General features: G+C 35.8%; 2 protein-coding genes across 2 annotated transcripts in view; both read left to right on the top strand.

Annotated features, from left to right (window-relative positions):
* Positions 1-336, top strand: part of PGAP1 (post-GPI attachment to proteins 1) — a gene marked incomplete at its 5' end in the record, with an annotated part of 30,990 nt that extends 30,654 nt beyond the window's left edge. Inside the window, one exon of the mRNA XM_010080974.1 lies at positions 198-336. Coding sequence (XP_010079276.1) covers positions 198-336 — 139 coding nt within the window. The remainder of the gene's footprint in view (positions 1-197) is intronic.
* Positions 337-11,941: 11,605 nt separating this feature from the next.
* Positions 11,942-13,182, top strand: LOC104467250 (chromosome unknown open reading frame, human C2orf66). Its single transcript, XM_010080972.1, has 2 exons — positions 11,942-12,064; positions 13,000-13,182. The coding sequence occupies exons 1-2, from the start codon at positions 11,942-11,944 to the stop codon at positions 13,180-13,182; spliced, it is 306 nt and encodes a 101-aa protein (XP_010079274.1).
* Positions 13,183-14,815: the final 1,633 nt, after the last annotated feature.

The following is a 14,815-nucleotide window of genomic DNA, read 5'->3' as shown; positions in this document are numbered from 1 at the left end:
TTATTAGACTTCTTGAGTAATTGCTCTTGCTTATGCATCAGTTGTTATTGCTCATTACACCTATTTGTTCTGTTTTAAAAGTGATCAAGTCCTTGAAATCTAGAAATTATTTTTCAAAAGAAAGTGAAATATGGTATTTGCATACCTTCTGCATGTACGGCTACAAAAATGGCAATTTCTTCTTTATATTCTTACAGTAAACTCTTGAAGATCGCAGCCAAAGTTCCACTCCCTTTGTCTGTTGCAATGTTGGCCTTTGGACAAATGCATTTATACAAAGTACCACACTTTGTAACCTTTTCTCTTCTTCTACATGTGCTGTGTTGTATTGTGTAACGTTTGTTATACATAGGAAGAACAGTGCAGCCTAGAAGCTTAACACTGGAGATGGGACAGATTTAAACAAAAAAATGCCTGGGTTAATATCAACAGTAGTTTACATTATGTGGGGAAGAGGACAGAACTGTGACTACTTTATGAAAAGTTCATGGTTCTTTTCATGTTGCTTAGAAAGCTTTTAATGGTGTTTATTTCCTGACTGTGAAAATTAAGTGAATTAACTGTGTGTGTGTAAGCACATAAATCATATTTGTGTAATATCTTAATACTCAGTTTGCCTTGTAGACACTTTGATATTTCACTATACTTCTTTGTTGAAACACATTTTTTACTCACTATGCCATACAGTGCATATGTTTTGAACTTGCATCTCTTGCAGGTCTAAATTATGCTGGTTAAAACTCAATACATTTCAAGCACACTGTGACTATCACAAAAACTACACAGCCAAGTAAACTTCTAATTATTTTATGCTACATTGAAAAGTAGTTGTGTCTAGACAAACCAGAATGTACTGCTTATATAGAACTGTTATTTCTATAAAATAATTTGTTCAATCAGTGTGAATTGAACATTTGTGAGATTACTGAAAGTCTTACACATTTTACTTTTTGTAAGAGTGAGAAAACAACAATATTCTGTGTAGCTTTCTATTCAGAAAGGATACCAGCAGATTCGTAAATGATTTGCTGCAATGTTGTTTTAAAACATTGCCAGTTTTCTCTGGAATTTTGTCAATTCTAATACTACTCCTTGGGCCTTGTCCATATGTAGAAACTATCAAACGTTGAGGTATGGTGTGAGTTTACAGTGCAGTTGCTGTACCGCACTGTTTCCAAGTAGACAAGGCAGATTTATTTCCTATTGTAAATGGAGAATCAACTGTCTCATAATAAATGGCCATACGTGAGATTAATATGGAATAGTTACAACACTGTAAATTCATGCCCTGACATACAGTGCTAACTTCCTCACGTGGACAAACTCTTAGTAGTAGTGGGAAATACTGACCATAATTATTAGATCTGTATGAAGTATTAGTGCCTAGATGCTACAGTGACTGCCATTTATAATAACGCCTGAAATAGCTATGTGTAAGGAATTCTGTCCCCTGGGTGTATGTTTCGCCAACAGAAGAAATCTCCATAGCCATTAGGTTAAAACGGTGTATCGATTCTGTGTCGAGATGAGCCTACTACTTGCTTCTGTGTTAGCTGTCTCTGCTCTGTCCGAGATACCTGTTATCTTCATATGGAAATGCTAGAGCAGCTCAAACATCTAATACAAATAATAAGAGGAAATCTGCTACCCACCGTCAATCAAGTATATTCTTGATAGAGTAGTACAGCCAGCCTGACCCATTAATATTATCCTATCTCGTTAATCTTGCCTAAAGTGCCTCAGTTAGTTCTAGTGTGTTGTTAGGGTCAATTCATTTGAGCTGCCTGGAAAGACTTAATTCACGTAGTGACTTACTGAAATGAAGGGCAAATGTGAAGTAAGCACCTGTTCTGTCCGCTTACATACAAATCAGCAGTTCGAGCTATCAGTAACTCATGAAAACTGCTTTAACTGAGTAAGATTATTGTAGTTAACCAAACCACTGTCACTGTCATCAGTAATCTATATGCTGTAATCTAGTCTTAACTTTTTTTTAAAAAAAGGTTAGATTATACATAGAATTTGTAAATCAGAAAAGTTATTTTAAATAGATTATATCTTGATGCTCTCTAACCAAATGTATGCTATTGTATATGTAAATACAATAATTAGTGTGTCTAAATACACTTGTAGCTAAATCCACCAGTTGGTTTAACTTAAAAATTGCTGTTCAGACATAGAAGAATAGAGTAGTTATTCTGCTTTCAAATAGTTGTGAATGAAAGACAGAGACAGAACTGCATTGGGGCTAGTAAAAAGCCATCTGTGAAATGTGTAGGATCTGATTTATGTGGAATATAATTTTCCTTGGCCTTCATGGTCCTTTTGGCTTACTAATGTATTTTACTTCTGATTTTGTTTTGCCATCTTAATGGGCTCTTTATGCACAAATCCATTTGTTGGAGCTGTTGGAGAAAAAGGAGAGCAAACAGTCTCTGCGTGTATTAGCTTTGCTAGCTTCCAAAATCTGCCACAGTATGAAACTTACTGAATTGCAGCAGCATAGAATAACACCAATTTTTTTCACATAATGGTATTTTTAAAGCTGAGAATTGTGTTGATAGTTGTTATCACTTCATGAAATGGCTTAGGGAATCTTGCATAGTTTCCTACCTGATTTTCAGGTTGGAGGTAGGAATGGATATAATCATGAGTCTGAGATTCCAGAATTTATCACATCTTCTTCAATGCTCCCTTTTTTCAGAGGTGATTTACCTTCACTGGGGCGAAGAGTACTTACTGCTACTTTGGATTTATATGCATTCTGTGTCATTTGCTAGATGAAAACTGTTCCCAAGAGATGTGCATCTGGATTTTGCAATGATTGTGGACTGTGTAACTTAAGCTGTTTGACAGATTGAATGTCTAATCCCAGGCAGATTTTCTATATAATCACTGGAGGGGGATAGGATTAGAACAAGTCCAGGGGACAATTAATCCCATTCTGAGAGGATGAATGATCCTACTTGCCATTCGGAAAAGGATAAGATTTTATAACAGTCTAAAATTGTTTTTCAGGTAAAATGCAATGATTGTTTGTTGCTACTTTTGGAGAAGAGGTTTCTGTTATGCAAATTTCTAGTTCTGCCACACCTCACAATTATAATCTCAGCAGAAATGTAGGCTAACTCACTATAAAGACTTTTAATTGAGTGTGTGAGGAAGTGTAAATATTACTGAAATATCCTTTATTATGAGCAGACTGCGATTATAAAACAGCTTTTGGCAAATATATCGTAATGTCTCTTAGCACCTTGAACTAAATTAAAATTACAGTTATTCTTCAAGTTTTAGATTATCTATAGTGTGTGGGAGAAGACAAAGACACTAATAAATTTGTAATGGGTTAGACCTCTGCTGTATAAGGGAGGATTTCTATTAACATGCAGACCCAAATTCTGCTGTTCTCCCCTCTTTCAGAAGTTGAGGTATTAATTTTGCAGAAACACTGTTCTTCATCCATGTGGATATTCACCATATTTAGATTGAAATTATGCCACATAATCAAATATTTAGGTTGAGATTAAGCTGCTATTTTTTGGCTTATACCTCCAGGGTGCTTTCAAAATAAGAAATATTTGTGTGGCTGTTTTCTAATCATTTTTTAAATAAACTCTCAGAAACAGAATAAAAAAACAGGGTAAGAACCTAGAGTACCAAATGTCACTAATTTTAGGAACAGCATATATGTACAGCAGAATCTGTCTTTGGCAGGAGCAAGGAGAGATGTAATGAGAAGCTTTTAGTGACATCTCCATACCCTGAATAGCTGTTGAATTCTGTAATCTTTCTGATCTGATATGATCAAACGTGTTCCTCATAGTCTTCTCACACTGCAATTGTAGTAGCAACAACAGTACCCAACAGTTCATAAAAGGTCTATGTTTGTCTGGTATAGAAAAACTGTTACCTCTTGACTGGAATTACCAAATGTACCTTGAAATTGAGTGAATGTTGTCCAAAGGTGGTATTTTCAGTTTTGATTTAAAAGCTGGTTGCAGTATGCCATGTCTCAGCATCCTGTTAAAAAGGGGATTGGTTTTTTTTTGCTTGTTTAATTTTGTTTTAAAAAAAAATAAAATTGCAGTAACTAGAATTTAAGTTAATATTATTTGTATTATTTAGAGTTCTGCTCTGATTTTGGTTTTGAGTGAGATGATACATGTAGCAATTAATTCCAAAACATTGATTTACAATGTTTTAAAACAAACAAATAGACAATACAATCCTAAACAGCGTGGTAGTAATATATTGCAGAAGACGTAGAGATCACCTGTATGTCTACGTGAACTTTTCAACCATAACCTAATTGGGCTACTTTTAAAGTCAGTGCTTAAAAAAGTAAAATAAAATGTGTTGATAATGAAAAGCATTGGTTGCATATGTTGGTATTTGATGCAAGGTCTAATTTTCCATGTGTTTGCCAGAACTTGTTACTTGACTTTTTTCTGAAATCTGATACATCTGCTTCTAAGCTTTGACAGGTTAGAGTGAATTTGATTATACGCCTATGAAAAATGTAAACATTTGAGAAGTTTTAATTTGATCAAGTTTATTTCAATACAGTGATGAGTGTGTTTAGACTTTCAACTTATTTATACTGAGAAAAACCCAGTCATTTATAGATGTTCAATATTCTGATTTACTGAAAATGTTTTTGGAAGCGGTTATAGTGTCTGTTACAAGAGTTGTGCTGCTGTTTAAAGTCACTAAGCTACTAGAAAATTGATAGCTGTAAAACAGGCTACATTTTTAATGCTTATTTTCCATTTCGTGGTGAATGTTAGTCAATTTATGGCTTTAACTTTTTATATATATTTTTTTTTCTGGGAGATAATCAAGGTAGCTTTTATAAGCACTTAGCGCTGTACTGTAAGTGGTTTTAAAACTTTCATCACTGTTCCTTTAGGGGAGACATAATTTTGTCACCAAAGCTACATGCAGCTCTTATATACCTCTGGAAATGTGTGCCAATGCATGACAGTTGCCAACAAATTCATTTTTATGTTAAAGTAAAAATACTTTTTCTACCTTTTTTTTTAGAGCCAGAACTTCAAACTAGTATTCATAATAGAATCCTCAAAATCTCTAAAAGTTGATTTGAAAGCCCTTTACAAATACTGTATTTTCTGATGTATATTCTTATTTATGGAAGAATGTATTCTGAGCTTTTAATCTACTCATTCATCTTAAAGTTTAAATAAAATCTATAAATTTAATCTTGTTAATAAACATACTGCTTTTAAAAATAAATTTTAAGTGTTTGAGGAGAAAATTCTATAGCTCTTAAGCAAATCTGCCCAACACATCAATTTTTCAGGTATCTAAGCACATAACTGCCTCGAATATGTGCTTATAGTATGAAAACCTGAGTCAAAGCTGTGATGTTTTTGATTGAATTTCACTTAAGATTTAGGATCTCATTCTGCATTCTTAAATGCAGACAGATTTTGCTATTCATGCTGTCATGAACAAATATTGTAAGCATGGCATCTCTACATGTAGTTATTGGCAGGTTGCGGCCTAGATTCCGTAGGAAGTGTGTGGTATCAGAGCTAATTTTGTGTCTATAGAAGTCACGAATGGCACAGACAAGCTCGTTATTTTGCGACACATAATTCCAGTTCCTCCTTCCATACGCAGTTATCCTTGGTTTGCAGTATACCTCCACCTTAGTACAAAACATCATGGTCACAGTAATAGTAGGCAGCGTGACTGACCTACTGAAGATACACAGCAGCTGTCCTGTAGGCTGTTTTTCTATTGAAGTTTTGCATGTTTGTTTGAAATAGCAGCAAAGACTTTTTTTCCTTCCAACTTAAATAATTTCAGGCTATATGTATTAAGTATCAAATGTACAAGTGACAGCAGAATGACCATGAGCCAGCACTGTGCCCTCGTGGCCAAGAAGGCCAATGGCATCCTGGGGTGTATCAGAAGGGGTCAGTGGTCAGTAGGTCGAGAGAGGTTCTCCTCCCCCTCTACTCTGCCCTGGTGAGACCGCATCTGGAATATTGTGTCCAGTTCTGGGCCCCTCAGTTCAAGAGGGACAGAGAACTGCTGGAGAGAGTCCAGCGCAGAGCCACAAAGATGATGAAGGGAATGGAGCATCTCCCTTATGAGGAAAGGCTGAGGGAGCTGGGTCTCTTTAGCTTGGAAAAGAGGAGACTGAGGGGTGACCTAATCAATGTTTATAAATATGTAAAGAGTGAGTGTCAGGAGGATGGAGCCAGGCTCTTCTCTGTGACATCTAGTGATAGGACAAGGGGCAATGGGTTCAAGCTGGAAAATAGGAGGGTCCCCTTGAAAACTTCTTTACAGTGAGTGTGACAGAGCACTGGAACAGGCTGCCCAGAGAGGTTGTGGAGTCTCCTTCTCTGGAGATATTCAAAGCCTGCCTGGATGCGTTCCTGTGTGATCTGATCTAGGTGTTCCTGCTCCGGCAGGGGGATTGGACTAGATGATCTTTCAAGGTCCCTTCCAATCTCTAACATTCTGTGATTCTGTGAAGTGTGTTGATGTTTACTTTGATAAAACTCTGACTGCACTGTTTTGGGATCAATTCAGGCTTCAGTATTTTCCACTTAACGTCACTTTGAGTGTGAAAACAGTGTTTGAGGCTGCAGCACCTGACAAATGAAATACTTTACAGAAGTCTACAAGTAGTAGGTGCAACGTATATAATTAGAGTACTAGACCAAAACTGAAATCTGAAATTCTTCACTGTGATGTTGAACTTGCAGCTTTCTAGAGAAAAAAAACAAAAAAACCAAAAAAAACCCCCCAAAAAAACCCAAAAAACTGTGCCTTAAACCAGTAAATGAATACACTCTAACTGTAGCCTGTGGACTTCTGTAGCTTTATATTTTATTTTTGAAGTTGACCAAAAATACTTGTGTGGATCATACTGAAACTTAATTTGGAGAAAATACTTTTTAAAAATGATTTTTACTCCCCTTTACTACACATACAGAAATGAAAATTTATGACAAGTACAGTATAGTTGTGGTTTGGAATCATGCCCAACAAAGTCAGAAAGCTTTAGCTGACCTTAATTTCTCAAGTCTTTCTATTGTGACAAAAAGAAAAATAAGGAAGGAAAGCTAGTCTCAGATATCTGTGCCAATTTTGAAATCAGTGTGTCACGTTATTTTTAAAAGTTTTATTCTTTAGTTTCTTCAAAATAAAAAAGTCCTCCAATTGTAGTTTAAGCAAAATATTGTATTTAAGCCATTGAGTATCAATATCTATGCCAGTGTGAGGAGAAAACTAGAAGGTGGTGGGGTGGGGTTGATTGTTCTTTGTTTTTTGTTTTTTGTTTTTTTTAATAAGCTCCAGAAGTTCTGAATAACAAATTTAACTTTTTAGGAAAAATATTCATATATAAAACCCTTCAAGGTTTGTTGGGAATTAAAAAAAAAAATTATACATTCTGTTGTTCTCAATTCATTAAAGAAAACCAGAAATAGTCAAGATCTTAGAATCTTGTTTTGATATAGTGCAAGGATTTCTTATGTATATTTTCTAAAATGAAGAGCTCAGGAAAAGCCACCATTGGCTTTCCTTATGTGTCTCTACAGAATTCTTTGTATGTTTTGAACAAAACCCTCCAAATTCTAACTTCCCCCTCCCAAGTATTAGTACTATGTACCACCGAATCGTGAATAAAGATGCCATCTCAAAGCTTATCATTAGTTTGTGGATATTTAGATATGCACACATAATGACTGCATGTCAGCTGATCACAGTAATTGTTCAAAGCAATACAAATCAAAGTTATTAACCTTCTTTTATTGAGAACTAACCTGAACATGGCTGCCACAATGCTGCTGATGCTGTGGCACAACAGGTAAAATGCAATTTTTGTCTCTTCCCTACTACTTCCTTCTGTATAGTAGTTTAAGACTTGTAAAGCTCTTGTTCTGGTCACCTTTCTCTTCTTTCTTTTGTGTTGATATTGTTTCAGTAATCCTAGACATTGTTTGATTTCCTACCTACAGTGATATTCTAGTATTAAAATCATCGAGAGGAAAGTACTACTGTTAAGGCCTTTATATATGATGATGAGTCTAGGAAAACTGTGTAATCTAGGCCTAGTAACTTGATTCCCTACTTACCTTTTAATTGTTTTTCCAAGCACAAAGACAGAATAATGTTGGCCAAAATACCTGTTTTGGGTAATTGGGTGGAGGGGGAGCTGCTGTTTGTTTGGATTTAAGAGGACTTAAAACTTTGAAGAACACATACATAATTTTTGGAAAAGTCTATTGCTTCCAAAGCAACCTGTCTTACATGTCTTTAACTCTTCCTCTGTTTTCAGTTCTTACATAGCTACTGTAAATCTGGTGGTTTAGGTGGAGCTAACTCTTTAACAGTTAAAGGTTTCTAGAGATGTTGACAGTGTCTTATGTATAAATGTTTGAATAATACTATAATAAATTATTGTGCTTATTAAAATATTTATGACTGAATTCTCAAATACAGTTCATGCAATGTGTGATAAGCTTTGGCCAAGTCCTTGTCTTGTGAGATGCTGAGAAGACCTTGGAGAATAGGTATCTTCAGCTAATGTTGAAATTGCTGAAAGCCAAAATCTCACTCTTTAAAAACTGTGCTTTTAGATACTGGTACTTTTTTGTTGAATTTGAGGGCAACTTGAGTGGGAGCTACTCTGGGATGTTCATATTTTGTTTGATGGTTTCCCTGTCTGCAGTGTATACTTCACTTTTTTTTTTTACTTGTCTTTTTTTTTTACCTATGTGTGCATGACTTCAAGTACACTATATAGCATATGGTCTGCTAAATAAACGCTTCTGTATACTTTTGTATGGTGTTCTAACATGGTTGTATTTGTACAAATGGGTGTAATTCACAAAAAGTGCCACTTACCAGTCATACTCTGTAAAGTGTTGTGAAAGTTGCCTGTACTTCTGTTGTACAAACACACTGATGAATGTTTGTCTTTAATCTTTGCTCAGGTACTCATGTGGAGCAGTCTGGTGCTTTTTCCTTTTAACTTGTAATACTTGGGATTCTAAACAGGAAATAAAAACAGTGAAAAAATGCATTATGGTTACAGCATTATTTTAAGTAAAACACTTTTCTCACACTTTGCGTAGAATACAATGACGATCAAACCTGATGAAGCTTGTCTCAATATCTTAACTCGTGCACCTTAGGCTGTTATACTTGCCTTGCTATCATGACAGGGAAATGCAGTAAAATGGAAAATGTTTAGTGAATAATGTCATTTATATAGAGCACTGTATGTATAAAACTTGTTCTCAGCTAAACTCATAAGTTTTAAATTTGCCTTTTGTTCTAGAACAAGATTTTTACCTTTTTGAAGTAACTTGCATTAAACTGAACAAGACATGCTACAAGCATTTTTGGCTTCAGTGCAATTTAATTCAAACATACATGAATATTGCTTACTGTGCCATAAGGGCTATATAATTAGTATAGCCACTTTCAAAAGATAGGATTTACTGAAAATGTGTGTCTATATACATGATTTGTCAAGAAAATCTAGTGCTTAACTTTGTCTGCATTAAAAACATCTGCTTTGGAAAATATTTGTTGAACTAGCTACTGTTCTCAAAGGAGGCTGCAATATTGTCTCATCAGTGTTCCTATACCAATAGTATTTTAATATGAATGTGTTTCACTTGTATTTGACTTCCAGTGAAGGAAAGAGCTATAATTAAATATTTAAACAAATAAAAAAAAGCTTATGGCCAAAAAACCCCACCAAAAAAACCGCATTAAAATGAGCACTAAATCTAAACAGACTTTTATCTCAAACAAGTTCTTAGACGCTTCTAGCTCAGAAGGTAACAATACAAGTTTGTAGGTTATTTTTTTTTTAAGACAGCTGACAGAAAATACATGCTAATTGAATCTCTTGCATATCTGCATACTTCATCAGTCAACCAAACTGCCTAAACTCTGTTGGGGGTAACATAATAGTCCTAGAGTAATAAAACTTGTTTCAAATGTGTAGATTATTTTGCTATGTTTTACTAGATGAATATCCTGCATATCCCCCTAGTTTTTCTTTCTGAATAAATCAAATGAATAAAATAATTTTGAGGGGAGAAAAAAAAAAGGGTGGAAGAAAACTGCCTGTTGTTCTGGCTATTTATTTTTTCCTCTAGAGGAACGTATCCTTACTTCTGTTTGATGTAGAAGGTAAATTATACACAGAATTAAATTGGAAACACTAACTACCTAGAAAATTATATTGGGGCCTGCTTTGTTACAAGTGCTTCTGGTGCTACTGCTGTTCTGGTTCTTGACAAGACTACTATCTGGAAGTTGTCTGTTATGAAAATTAATTGATGGGTTTTAATGGATTTTTTTTTAATTAAATTTTTTTATTTGAACCCTGTAGAATAAAATACAAGCTGGATAAGTTGATTTTTATTTGGATTTGTTATGGCAGTAATGAAAATAATACTGCTAGGGTTTTGTTAACTGTGTTACTTAATGGCATCTGGATGTCCACAACTTAGCCTGCCCCGAGGGGTGGTCTTAGGTTTTTGGTTTGCTTTCAAAATTTTAACCAAAGAAAGGTGTAAAGTTTCTAGTCAGAAACAAACATCTATAATTTGGAGTAAGACAATGGCCAAAAATCTTTAGTTTTAACATATCTATTTAGAGATATATTTTATGTGATACCAACTAAAATATAATCTAAACGAGAGAAGGGTAGTGAAATTATAAGCAAAAGCCAAGCAGCTTTGAGATGAAGGATGCTATGAAATAAGGCCAAGGTAAATTAGCATAGTCCTCCTTGCAGTCTTTGTCTTAGTTTCCCTTCTGACAGGAGGATATTGACTGCTGATAAAATCAGGGTAGGAAAGCAATGCCTTCATTAAAATGATATGATTTCAGATCTTGAAACAGACCATACTTTTCTCTCTCCAGCATCAAGAAAATGATCTATATCTCATCTTGCTTCAAAACCATTCAACCAACTGCAATTACCAGTTAGTCACTATTCGAGAGATGTGGCTAATTACTTTTAATTAAAACTAATATTTTGATACAGCTCTGCTATCTTTGCTGGGAATTGTTTTAAACTTATTATATGCTTATGACCAATTCTCTGCAATACAGCTTAGGGAGGAGGAATTTGCACTGCACTGTTCAATAGCAACAGGTCTTAATACTCTTAAGGATGAAACTCTCAAGGGTCTTTATGTCATGGATGGAAATGGAATCATTACTGTATTTTTGAACTCCTGCTAACGTCATTGACACCCACCTACAGTCCACTAGAAATATAAGTAGAGATCAGTCTGTTCACAGATTACAAGGAGACTAACCAAGAAGGGGCAAGCCCAAGACAAATTCCCCGGTAAGCTTTATTTTAAAGAACGTGAAAGGGAACTTTTTTTGGTTTAACTTGAATCAAGTTGTGAAAGGGGTCTCTAGTATATCATACCAGGCTGTATTATTATTGCACTTACTAATATATGTAGTACACTTTAATTTCATGCAAACTGAGTTATCTGGATCTTAAGCCATATTTTTGTATTCTCCTTGGAGCAAGCAAAGATCTGATGCTGTAACTAAACAGCCAATGAAAATGGCTGTATGTAATAATAAATGTAAATTTACAAATGTAAATATTTTGTGTTATATGTCATACTGCTCCCTTTTGAAAAGAGAATCCAACGTCTACAAATAGCTTTGGTATGGGAAACACTTCTTTAGGATAATTTATTTTTCCTAGTACATTAGTATAAAAACCAAAGAAGTCAATAGCACACAGATGTAATCTGCAGTAGGCAAGTTTTCCTTGACATGGATCAACTATTTTCAGCACTCCAATGAACTGTCATGCTTGTTCTATTTGTTACTAGTGACAGCGCTGTAGGAGTTAAGGAGTCTGGTTCATTGTCAATCTTACAGATAGTCTGTTAATCTCTTCAACATGTGGAAAGTGGTGCTCCTGGGTCTATATACAGTACTGGCTGTGAGAGGATTGGCAAAGGGTGCTCCTTTCCCACCAGAAGAAAAATGGAAACCTCTAGATAACCCTAGAAACAGAGACCTGGTAAGGAAATACTGCAAGAAACATAGCTTACGTTTTGTGTGGGTTTTGTGGTTTCCATCATGAGAATTTTTTATCTTCTATATTTAAAGGTAAGAGGGGCCCATTCAGTGTAGTGTTAGTAACTATGTACTTTGTGTAGTCAATAACCACAACTGGCTGAGCGCTCTTCAGTCAAGATGTACTCCTTAACTGAAGAGACATTCTTTGTGTGCAGTAGTGCATAAAACTTCCTTATGTCTCCATCCAGCAGCTTTAGTTTTTAAAAATGTATTTTGATTATACAACCGCTCATTTTATGAAACAAGAGGAATTATGTTTCTCTCAAATGTGTATTCTGATTGCATGTTGTCTCATCTTCTGGAAGTACAAATAAGGTTGCATCTGACACATTGTCGTGAATAGTGGCTAAAGATCTGAAAGTTAATTACAGCTAAGAACATATCATTAAGGGAACTTTTGCAAGAATTTACAAGGAATTTGTGAAGGAAAAAAAATCAGTTTCCCACAATTTTCCTCACTGTTTTAAGAAGCGTTAATTTCTACTTTTAAAAGATCTAAGGGGCCCATTCAAATCAATTGCCCGCTGTTGCTAACTCTTGTAGAACATTTCTTGAAGAGAAATGTGTAACAGAACTGTTTTCCCTCAGCAAGGGTCTTGCTGTGCCTGTTTTATAAGGGATAGAATTTGAATCCTCTGTGGTTCAGTGGGGAGCACAGATTTCAGTAAACAGTTGGTGGCCTTTGGGCACCACTAAGGTGTACAAGCCATGGATGGAATGGATGTGTCTGAATTACATTGCCTGTGTTGTACCAGTTTATGATCAAAATAGAGGATTTAATCCCACATAACAACAAATATTGCATCTACTTTGTGTCATCAGAAATAATTAATCTCCGTTGGGCATGCTCTATTTTCACAAATGAAATATGTTCAGTTTTTCAGAACGCTCCAGGCTTATTTTTCGGGCAGGGGTCTTGATCTCAGAAAGTTCCCAGCTACTTTCACTATGAACAATGAAGGACCAAGGCCTGTCGTGTTCTACCCAGATCCTATTGCTTCTGCATTTGCAGATTATGAAGAAAGGAGAAATTCTTTTCCAAATTATTTAAAAGGCTGAGAGATGCTGCTGAACAAGGTAAAAGAGGATGCCTTTTCCTCTAATGTTGTTACATGTAACCAAGTGAAAGATTTGGGTTCAAGTGATTCTCATTTCTGTCTAAAGTATAAAAGCAACTTTTTCAGAGGAAATAAAAAATGTAGTGCCTCAACTCTTGCCTGAAGTTGGTTTAAAATTCTTGAGGTAGAGTTTTATGAGATATTTATTACTTTGGTTAAATAACACGTGGTGCCATGCTTTTTATTTTTTCTTCTTTTTCCCCCTTTTCTATGGGAAGAATTAGGAAAATATACAGATACTAGAGAATACGGGTTTTTATTTAGGTAATTTGATAAATTGAGACTAATGGTTTCTTGTGATATATGCATAATAAGAAAGTTAATTTGGCATAAGATACTGCACTAACAAAGTACATATTATCTTTTACATCTTTGTTCATGCTCTTTTCCTTATTTCTACCACTAAAATTGAAGGTTGAATAGAAAGATTGCAAACTTATTCACGTTCCTCCATAAATATCAAATAATATTGAAGTGGGTCAAGCTTGCATTATTAATAGATCCAGCCTCAATTTATAGCAGGTACTTCTTGGCTACTTTATGTATAAGCATACTCTGTAACAAATAAATACTTTCATACCCCATTTTGAGTCAGTGAATACTGGCAGTTCTGAGCAAAGGTAAATAATTGTTCTCTCCCATTTCACAAATAGGTGAAGATTTCAGCAAGATTTGAATCTAAGCATTTTGTCGATTTACTCGGTATCTTAGAGACTAATTTGTAATCGATATTGAGCTCAGGATTTTTAGCTCTGTCCTGCGCTCTGCCTGCTTAAGCACGATCTATTTCTGTAATCAAAAGCAGAGCTCAAATTTTAATGACAAGTTCTCTGTTTGCCAAGTTTGTGTTGGGGAAAAAAATGCACCACACTGAGTATTGGGCATGACAAATACATTAAAATGGACTTCAGAAGAGATGCTGTAGCTCTGCTGTAAGTTACAGCAATGGTGAGAAAATGCCTGGTGGAAGTTCATCATTCAGGATGGTCACGGTAGTTCCCTTCAGCGTTCGGAACTAGTTTCTGAAAGGCAGCGTCGGCTGGGGTGTTTCAGCTAGTGTTGGCAGGTTTTGTTTGCATCGTACCCTGGTTGCATATGAATATTTCTGTATTTGTCTCACACTTTTTTTTTTCTTCTCTTTTTCAGGCATTAACTTTTGAACTTCATGCAAGTGGTAGCCTTCACAGAAAAATATTACTGCTTTGACTTTTTAGCTGTGACCTGACAATTTAAAATGTTCCTGACTGTCCCAGTTTTCACTGGAAGCTGCTCTCCCGCTCTCATGAGCACATTTCCCGGGTGTGGGGCTGCTCCCCTTTGCCTCTCACCATTGTGTTTGCCTAAACGTGAATAAAGGAGTGCACTAGCCTACTTTTAACTCGAAAGCGGTAAATAAACGTTACCTTGCAGTTTGTGGGAGCTAGGCCTCGTAAACTGCGTTGCGGTGAAGGTTTTCCCGGGGGCCTGAAGGGAGGGGGGGACTGCCGCCCCCCCTTCCCGCTTTTCCCGCCCTGCGGCCGCTCGCGCCGCCATCCCCCTCACACCGCCCTCGGCCCGCGCCCCGGGCACGCAGG

Source organism: Pterocles gutturalis, unplaced genomic scaffold (assembly GCF_000699245.1).
Source record: "Pterocles gutturalis isolate BGI_N339 unplaced genomic scaffold, ASM69924v1 scaffold49424, whole genome shotgun sequence".
In the NCBI taxonomy this organism is placed as follows: domain Eukaryota; kingdom Metazoa; phylum Chordata; class Aves; order Pterocliformes; family Pteroclidae; genus Pterocles; species Pterocles gutturalis.
This window is presented reverse-complemented; position numbering and strand designations above follow the sequence as displayed.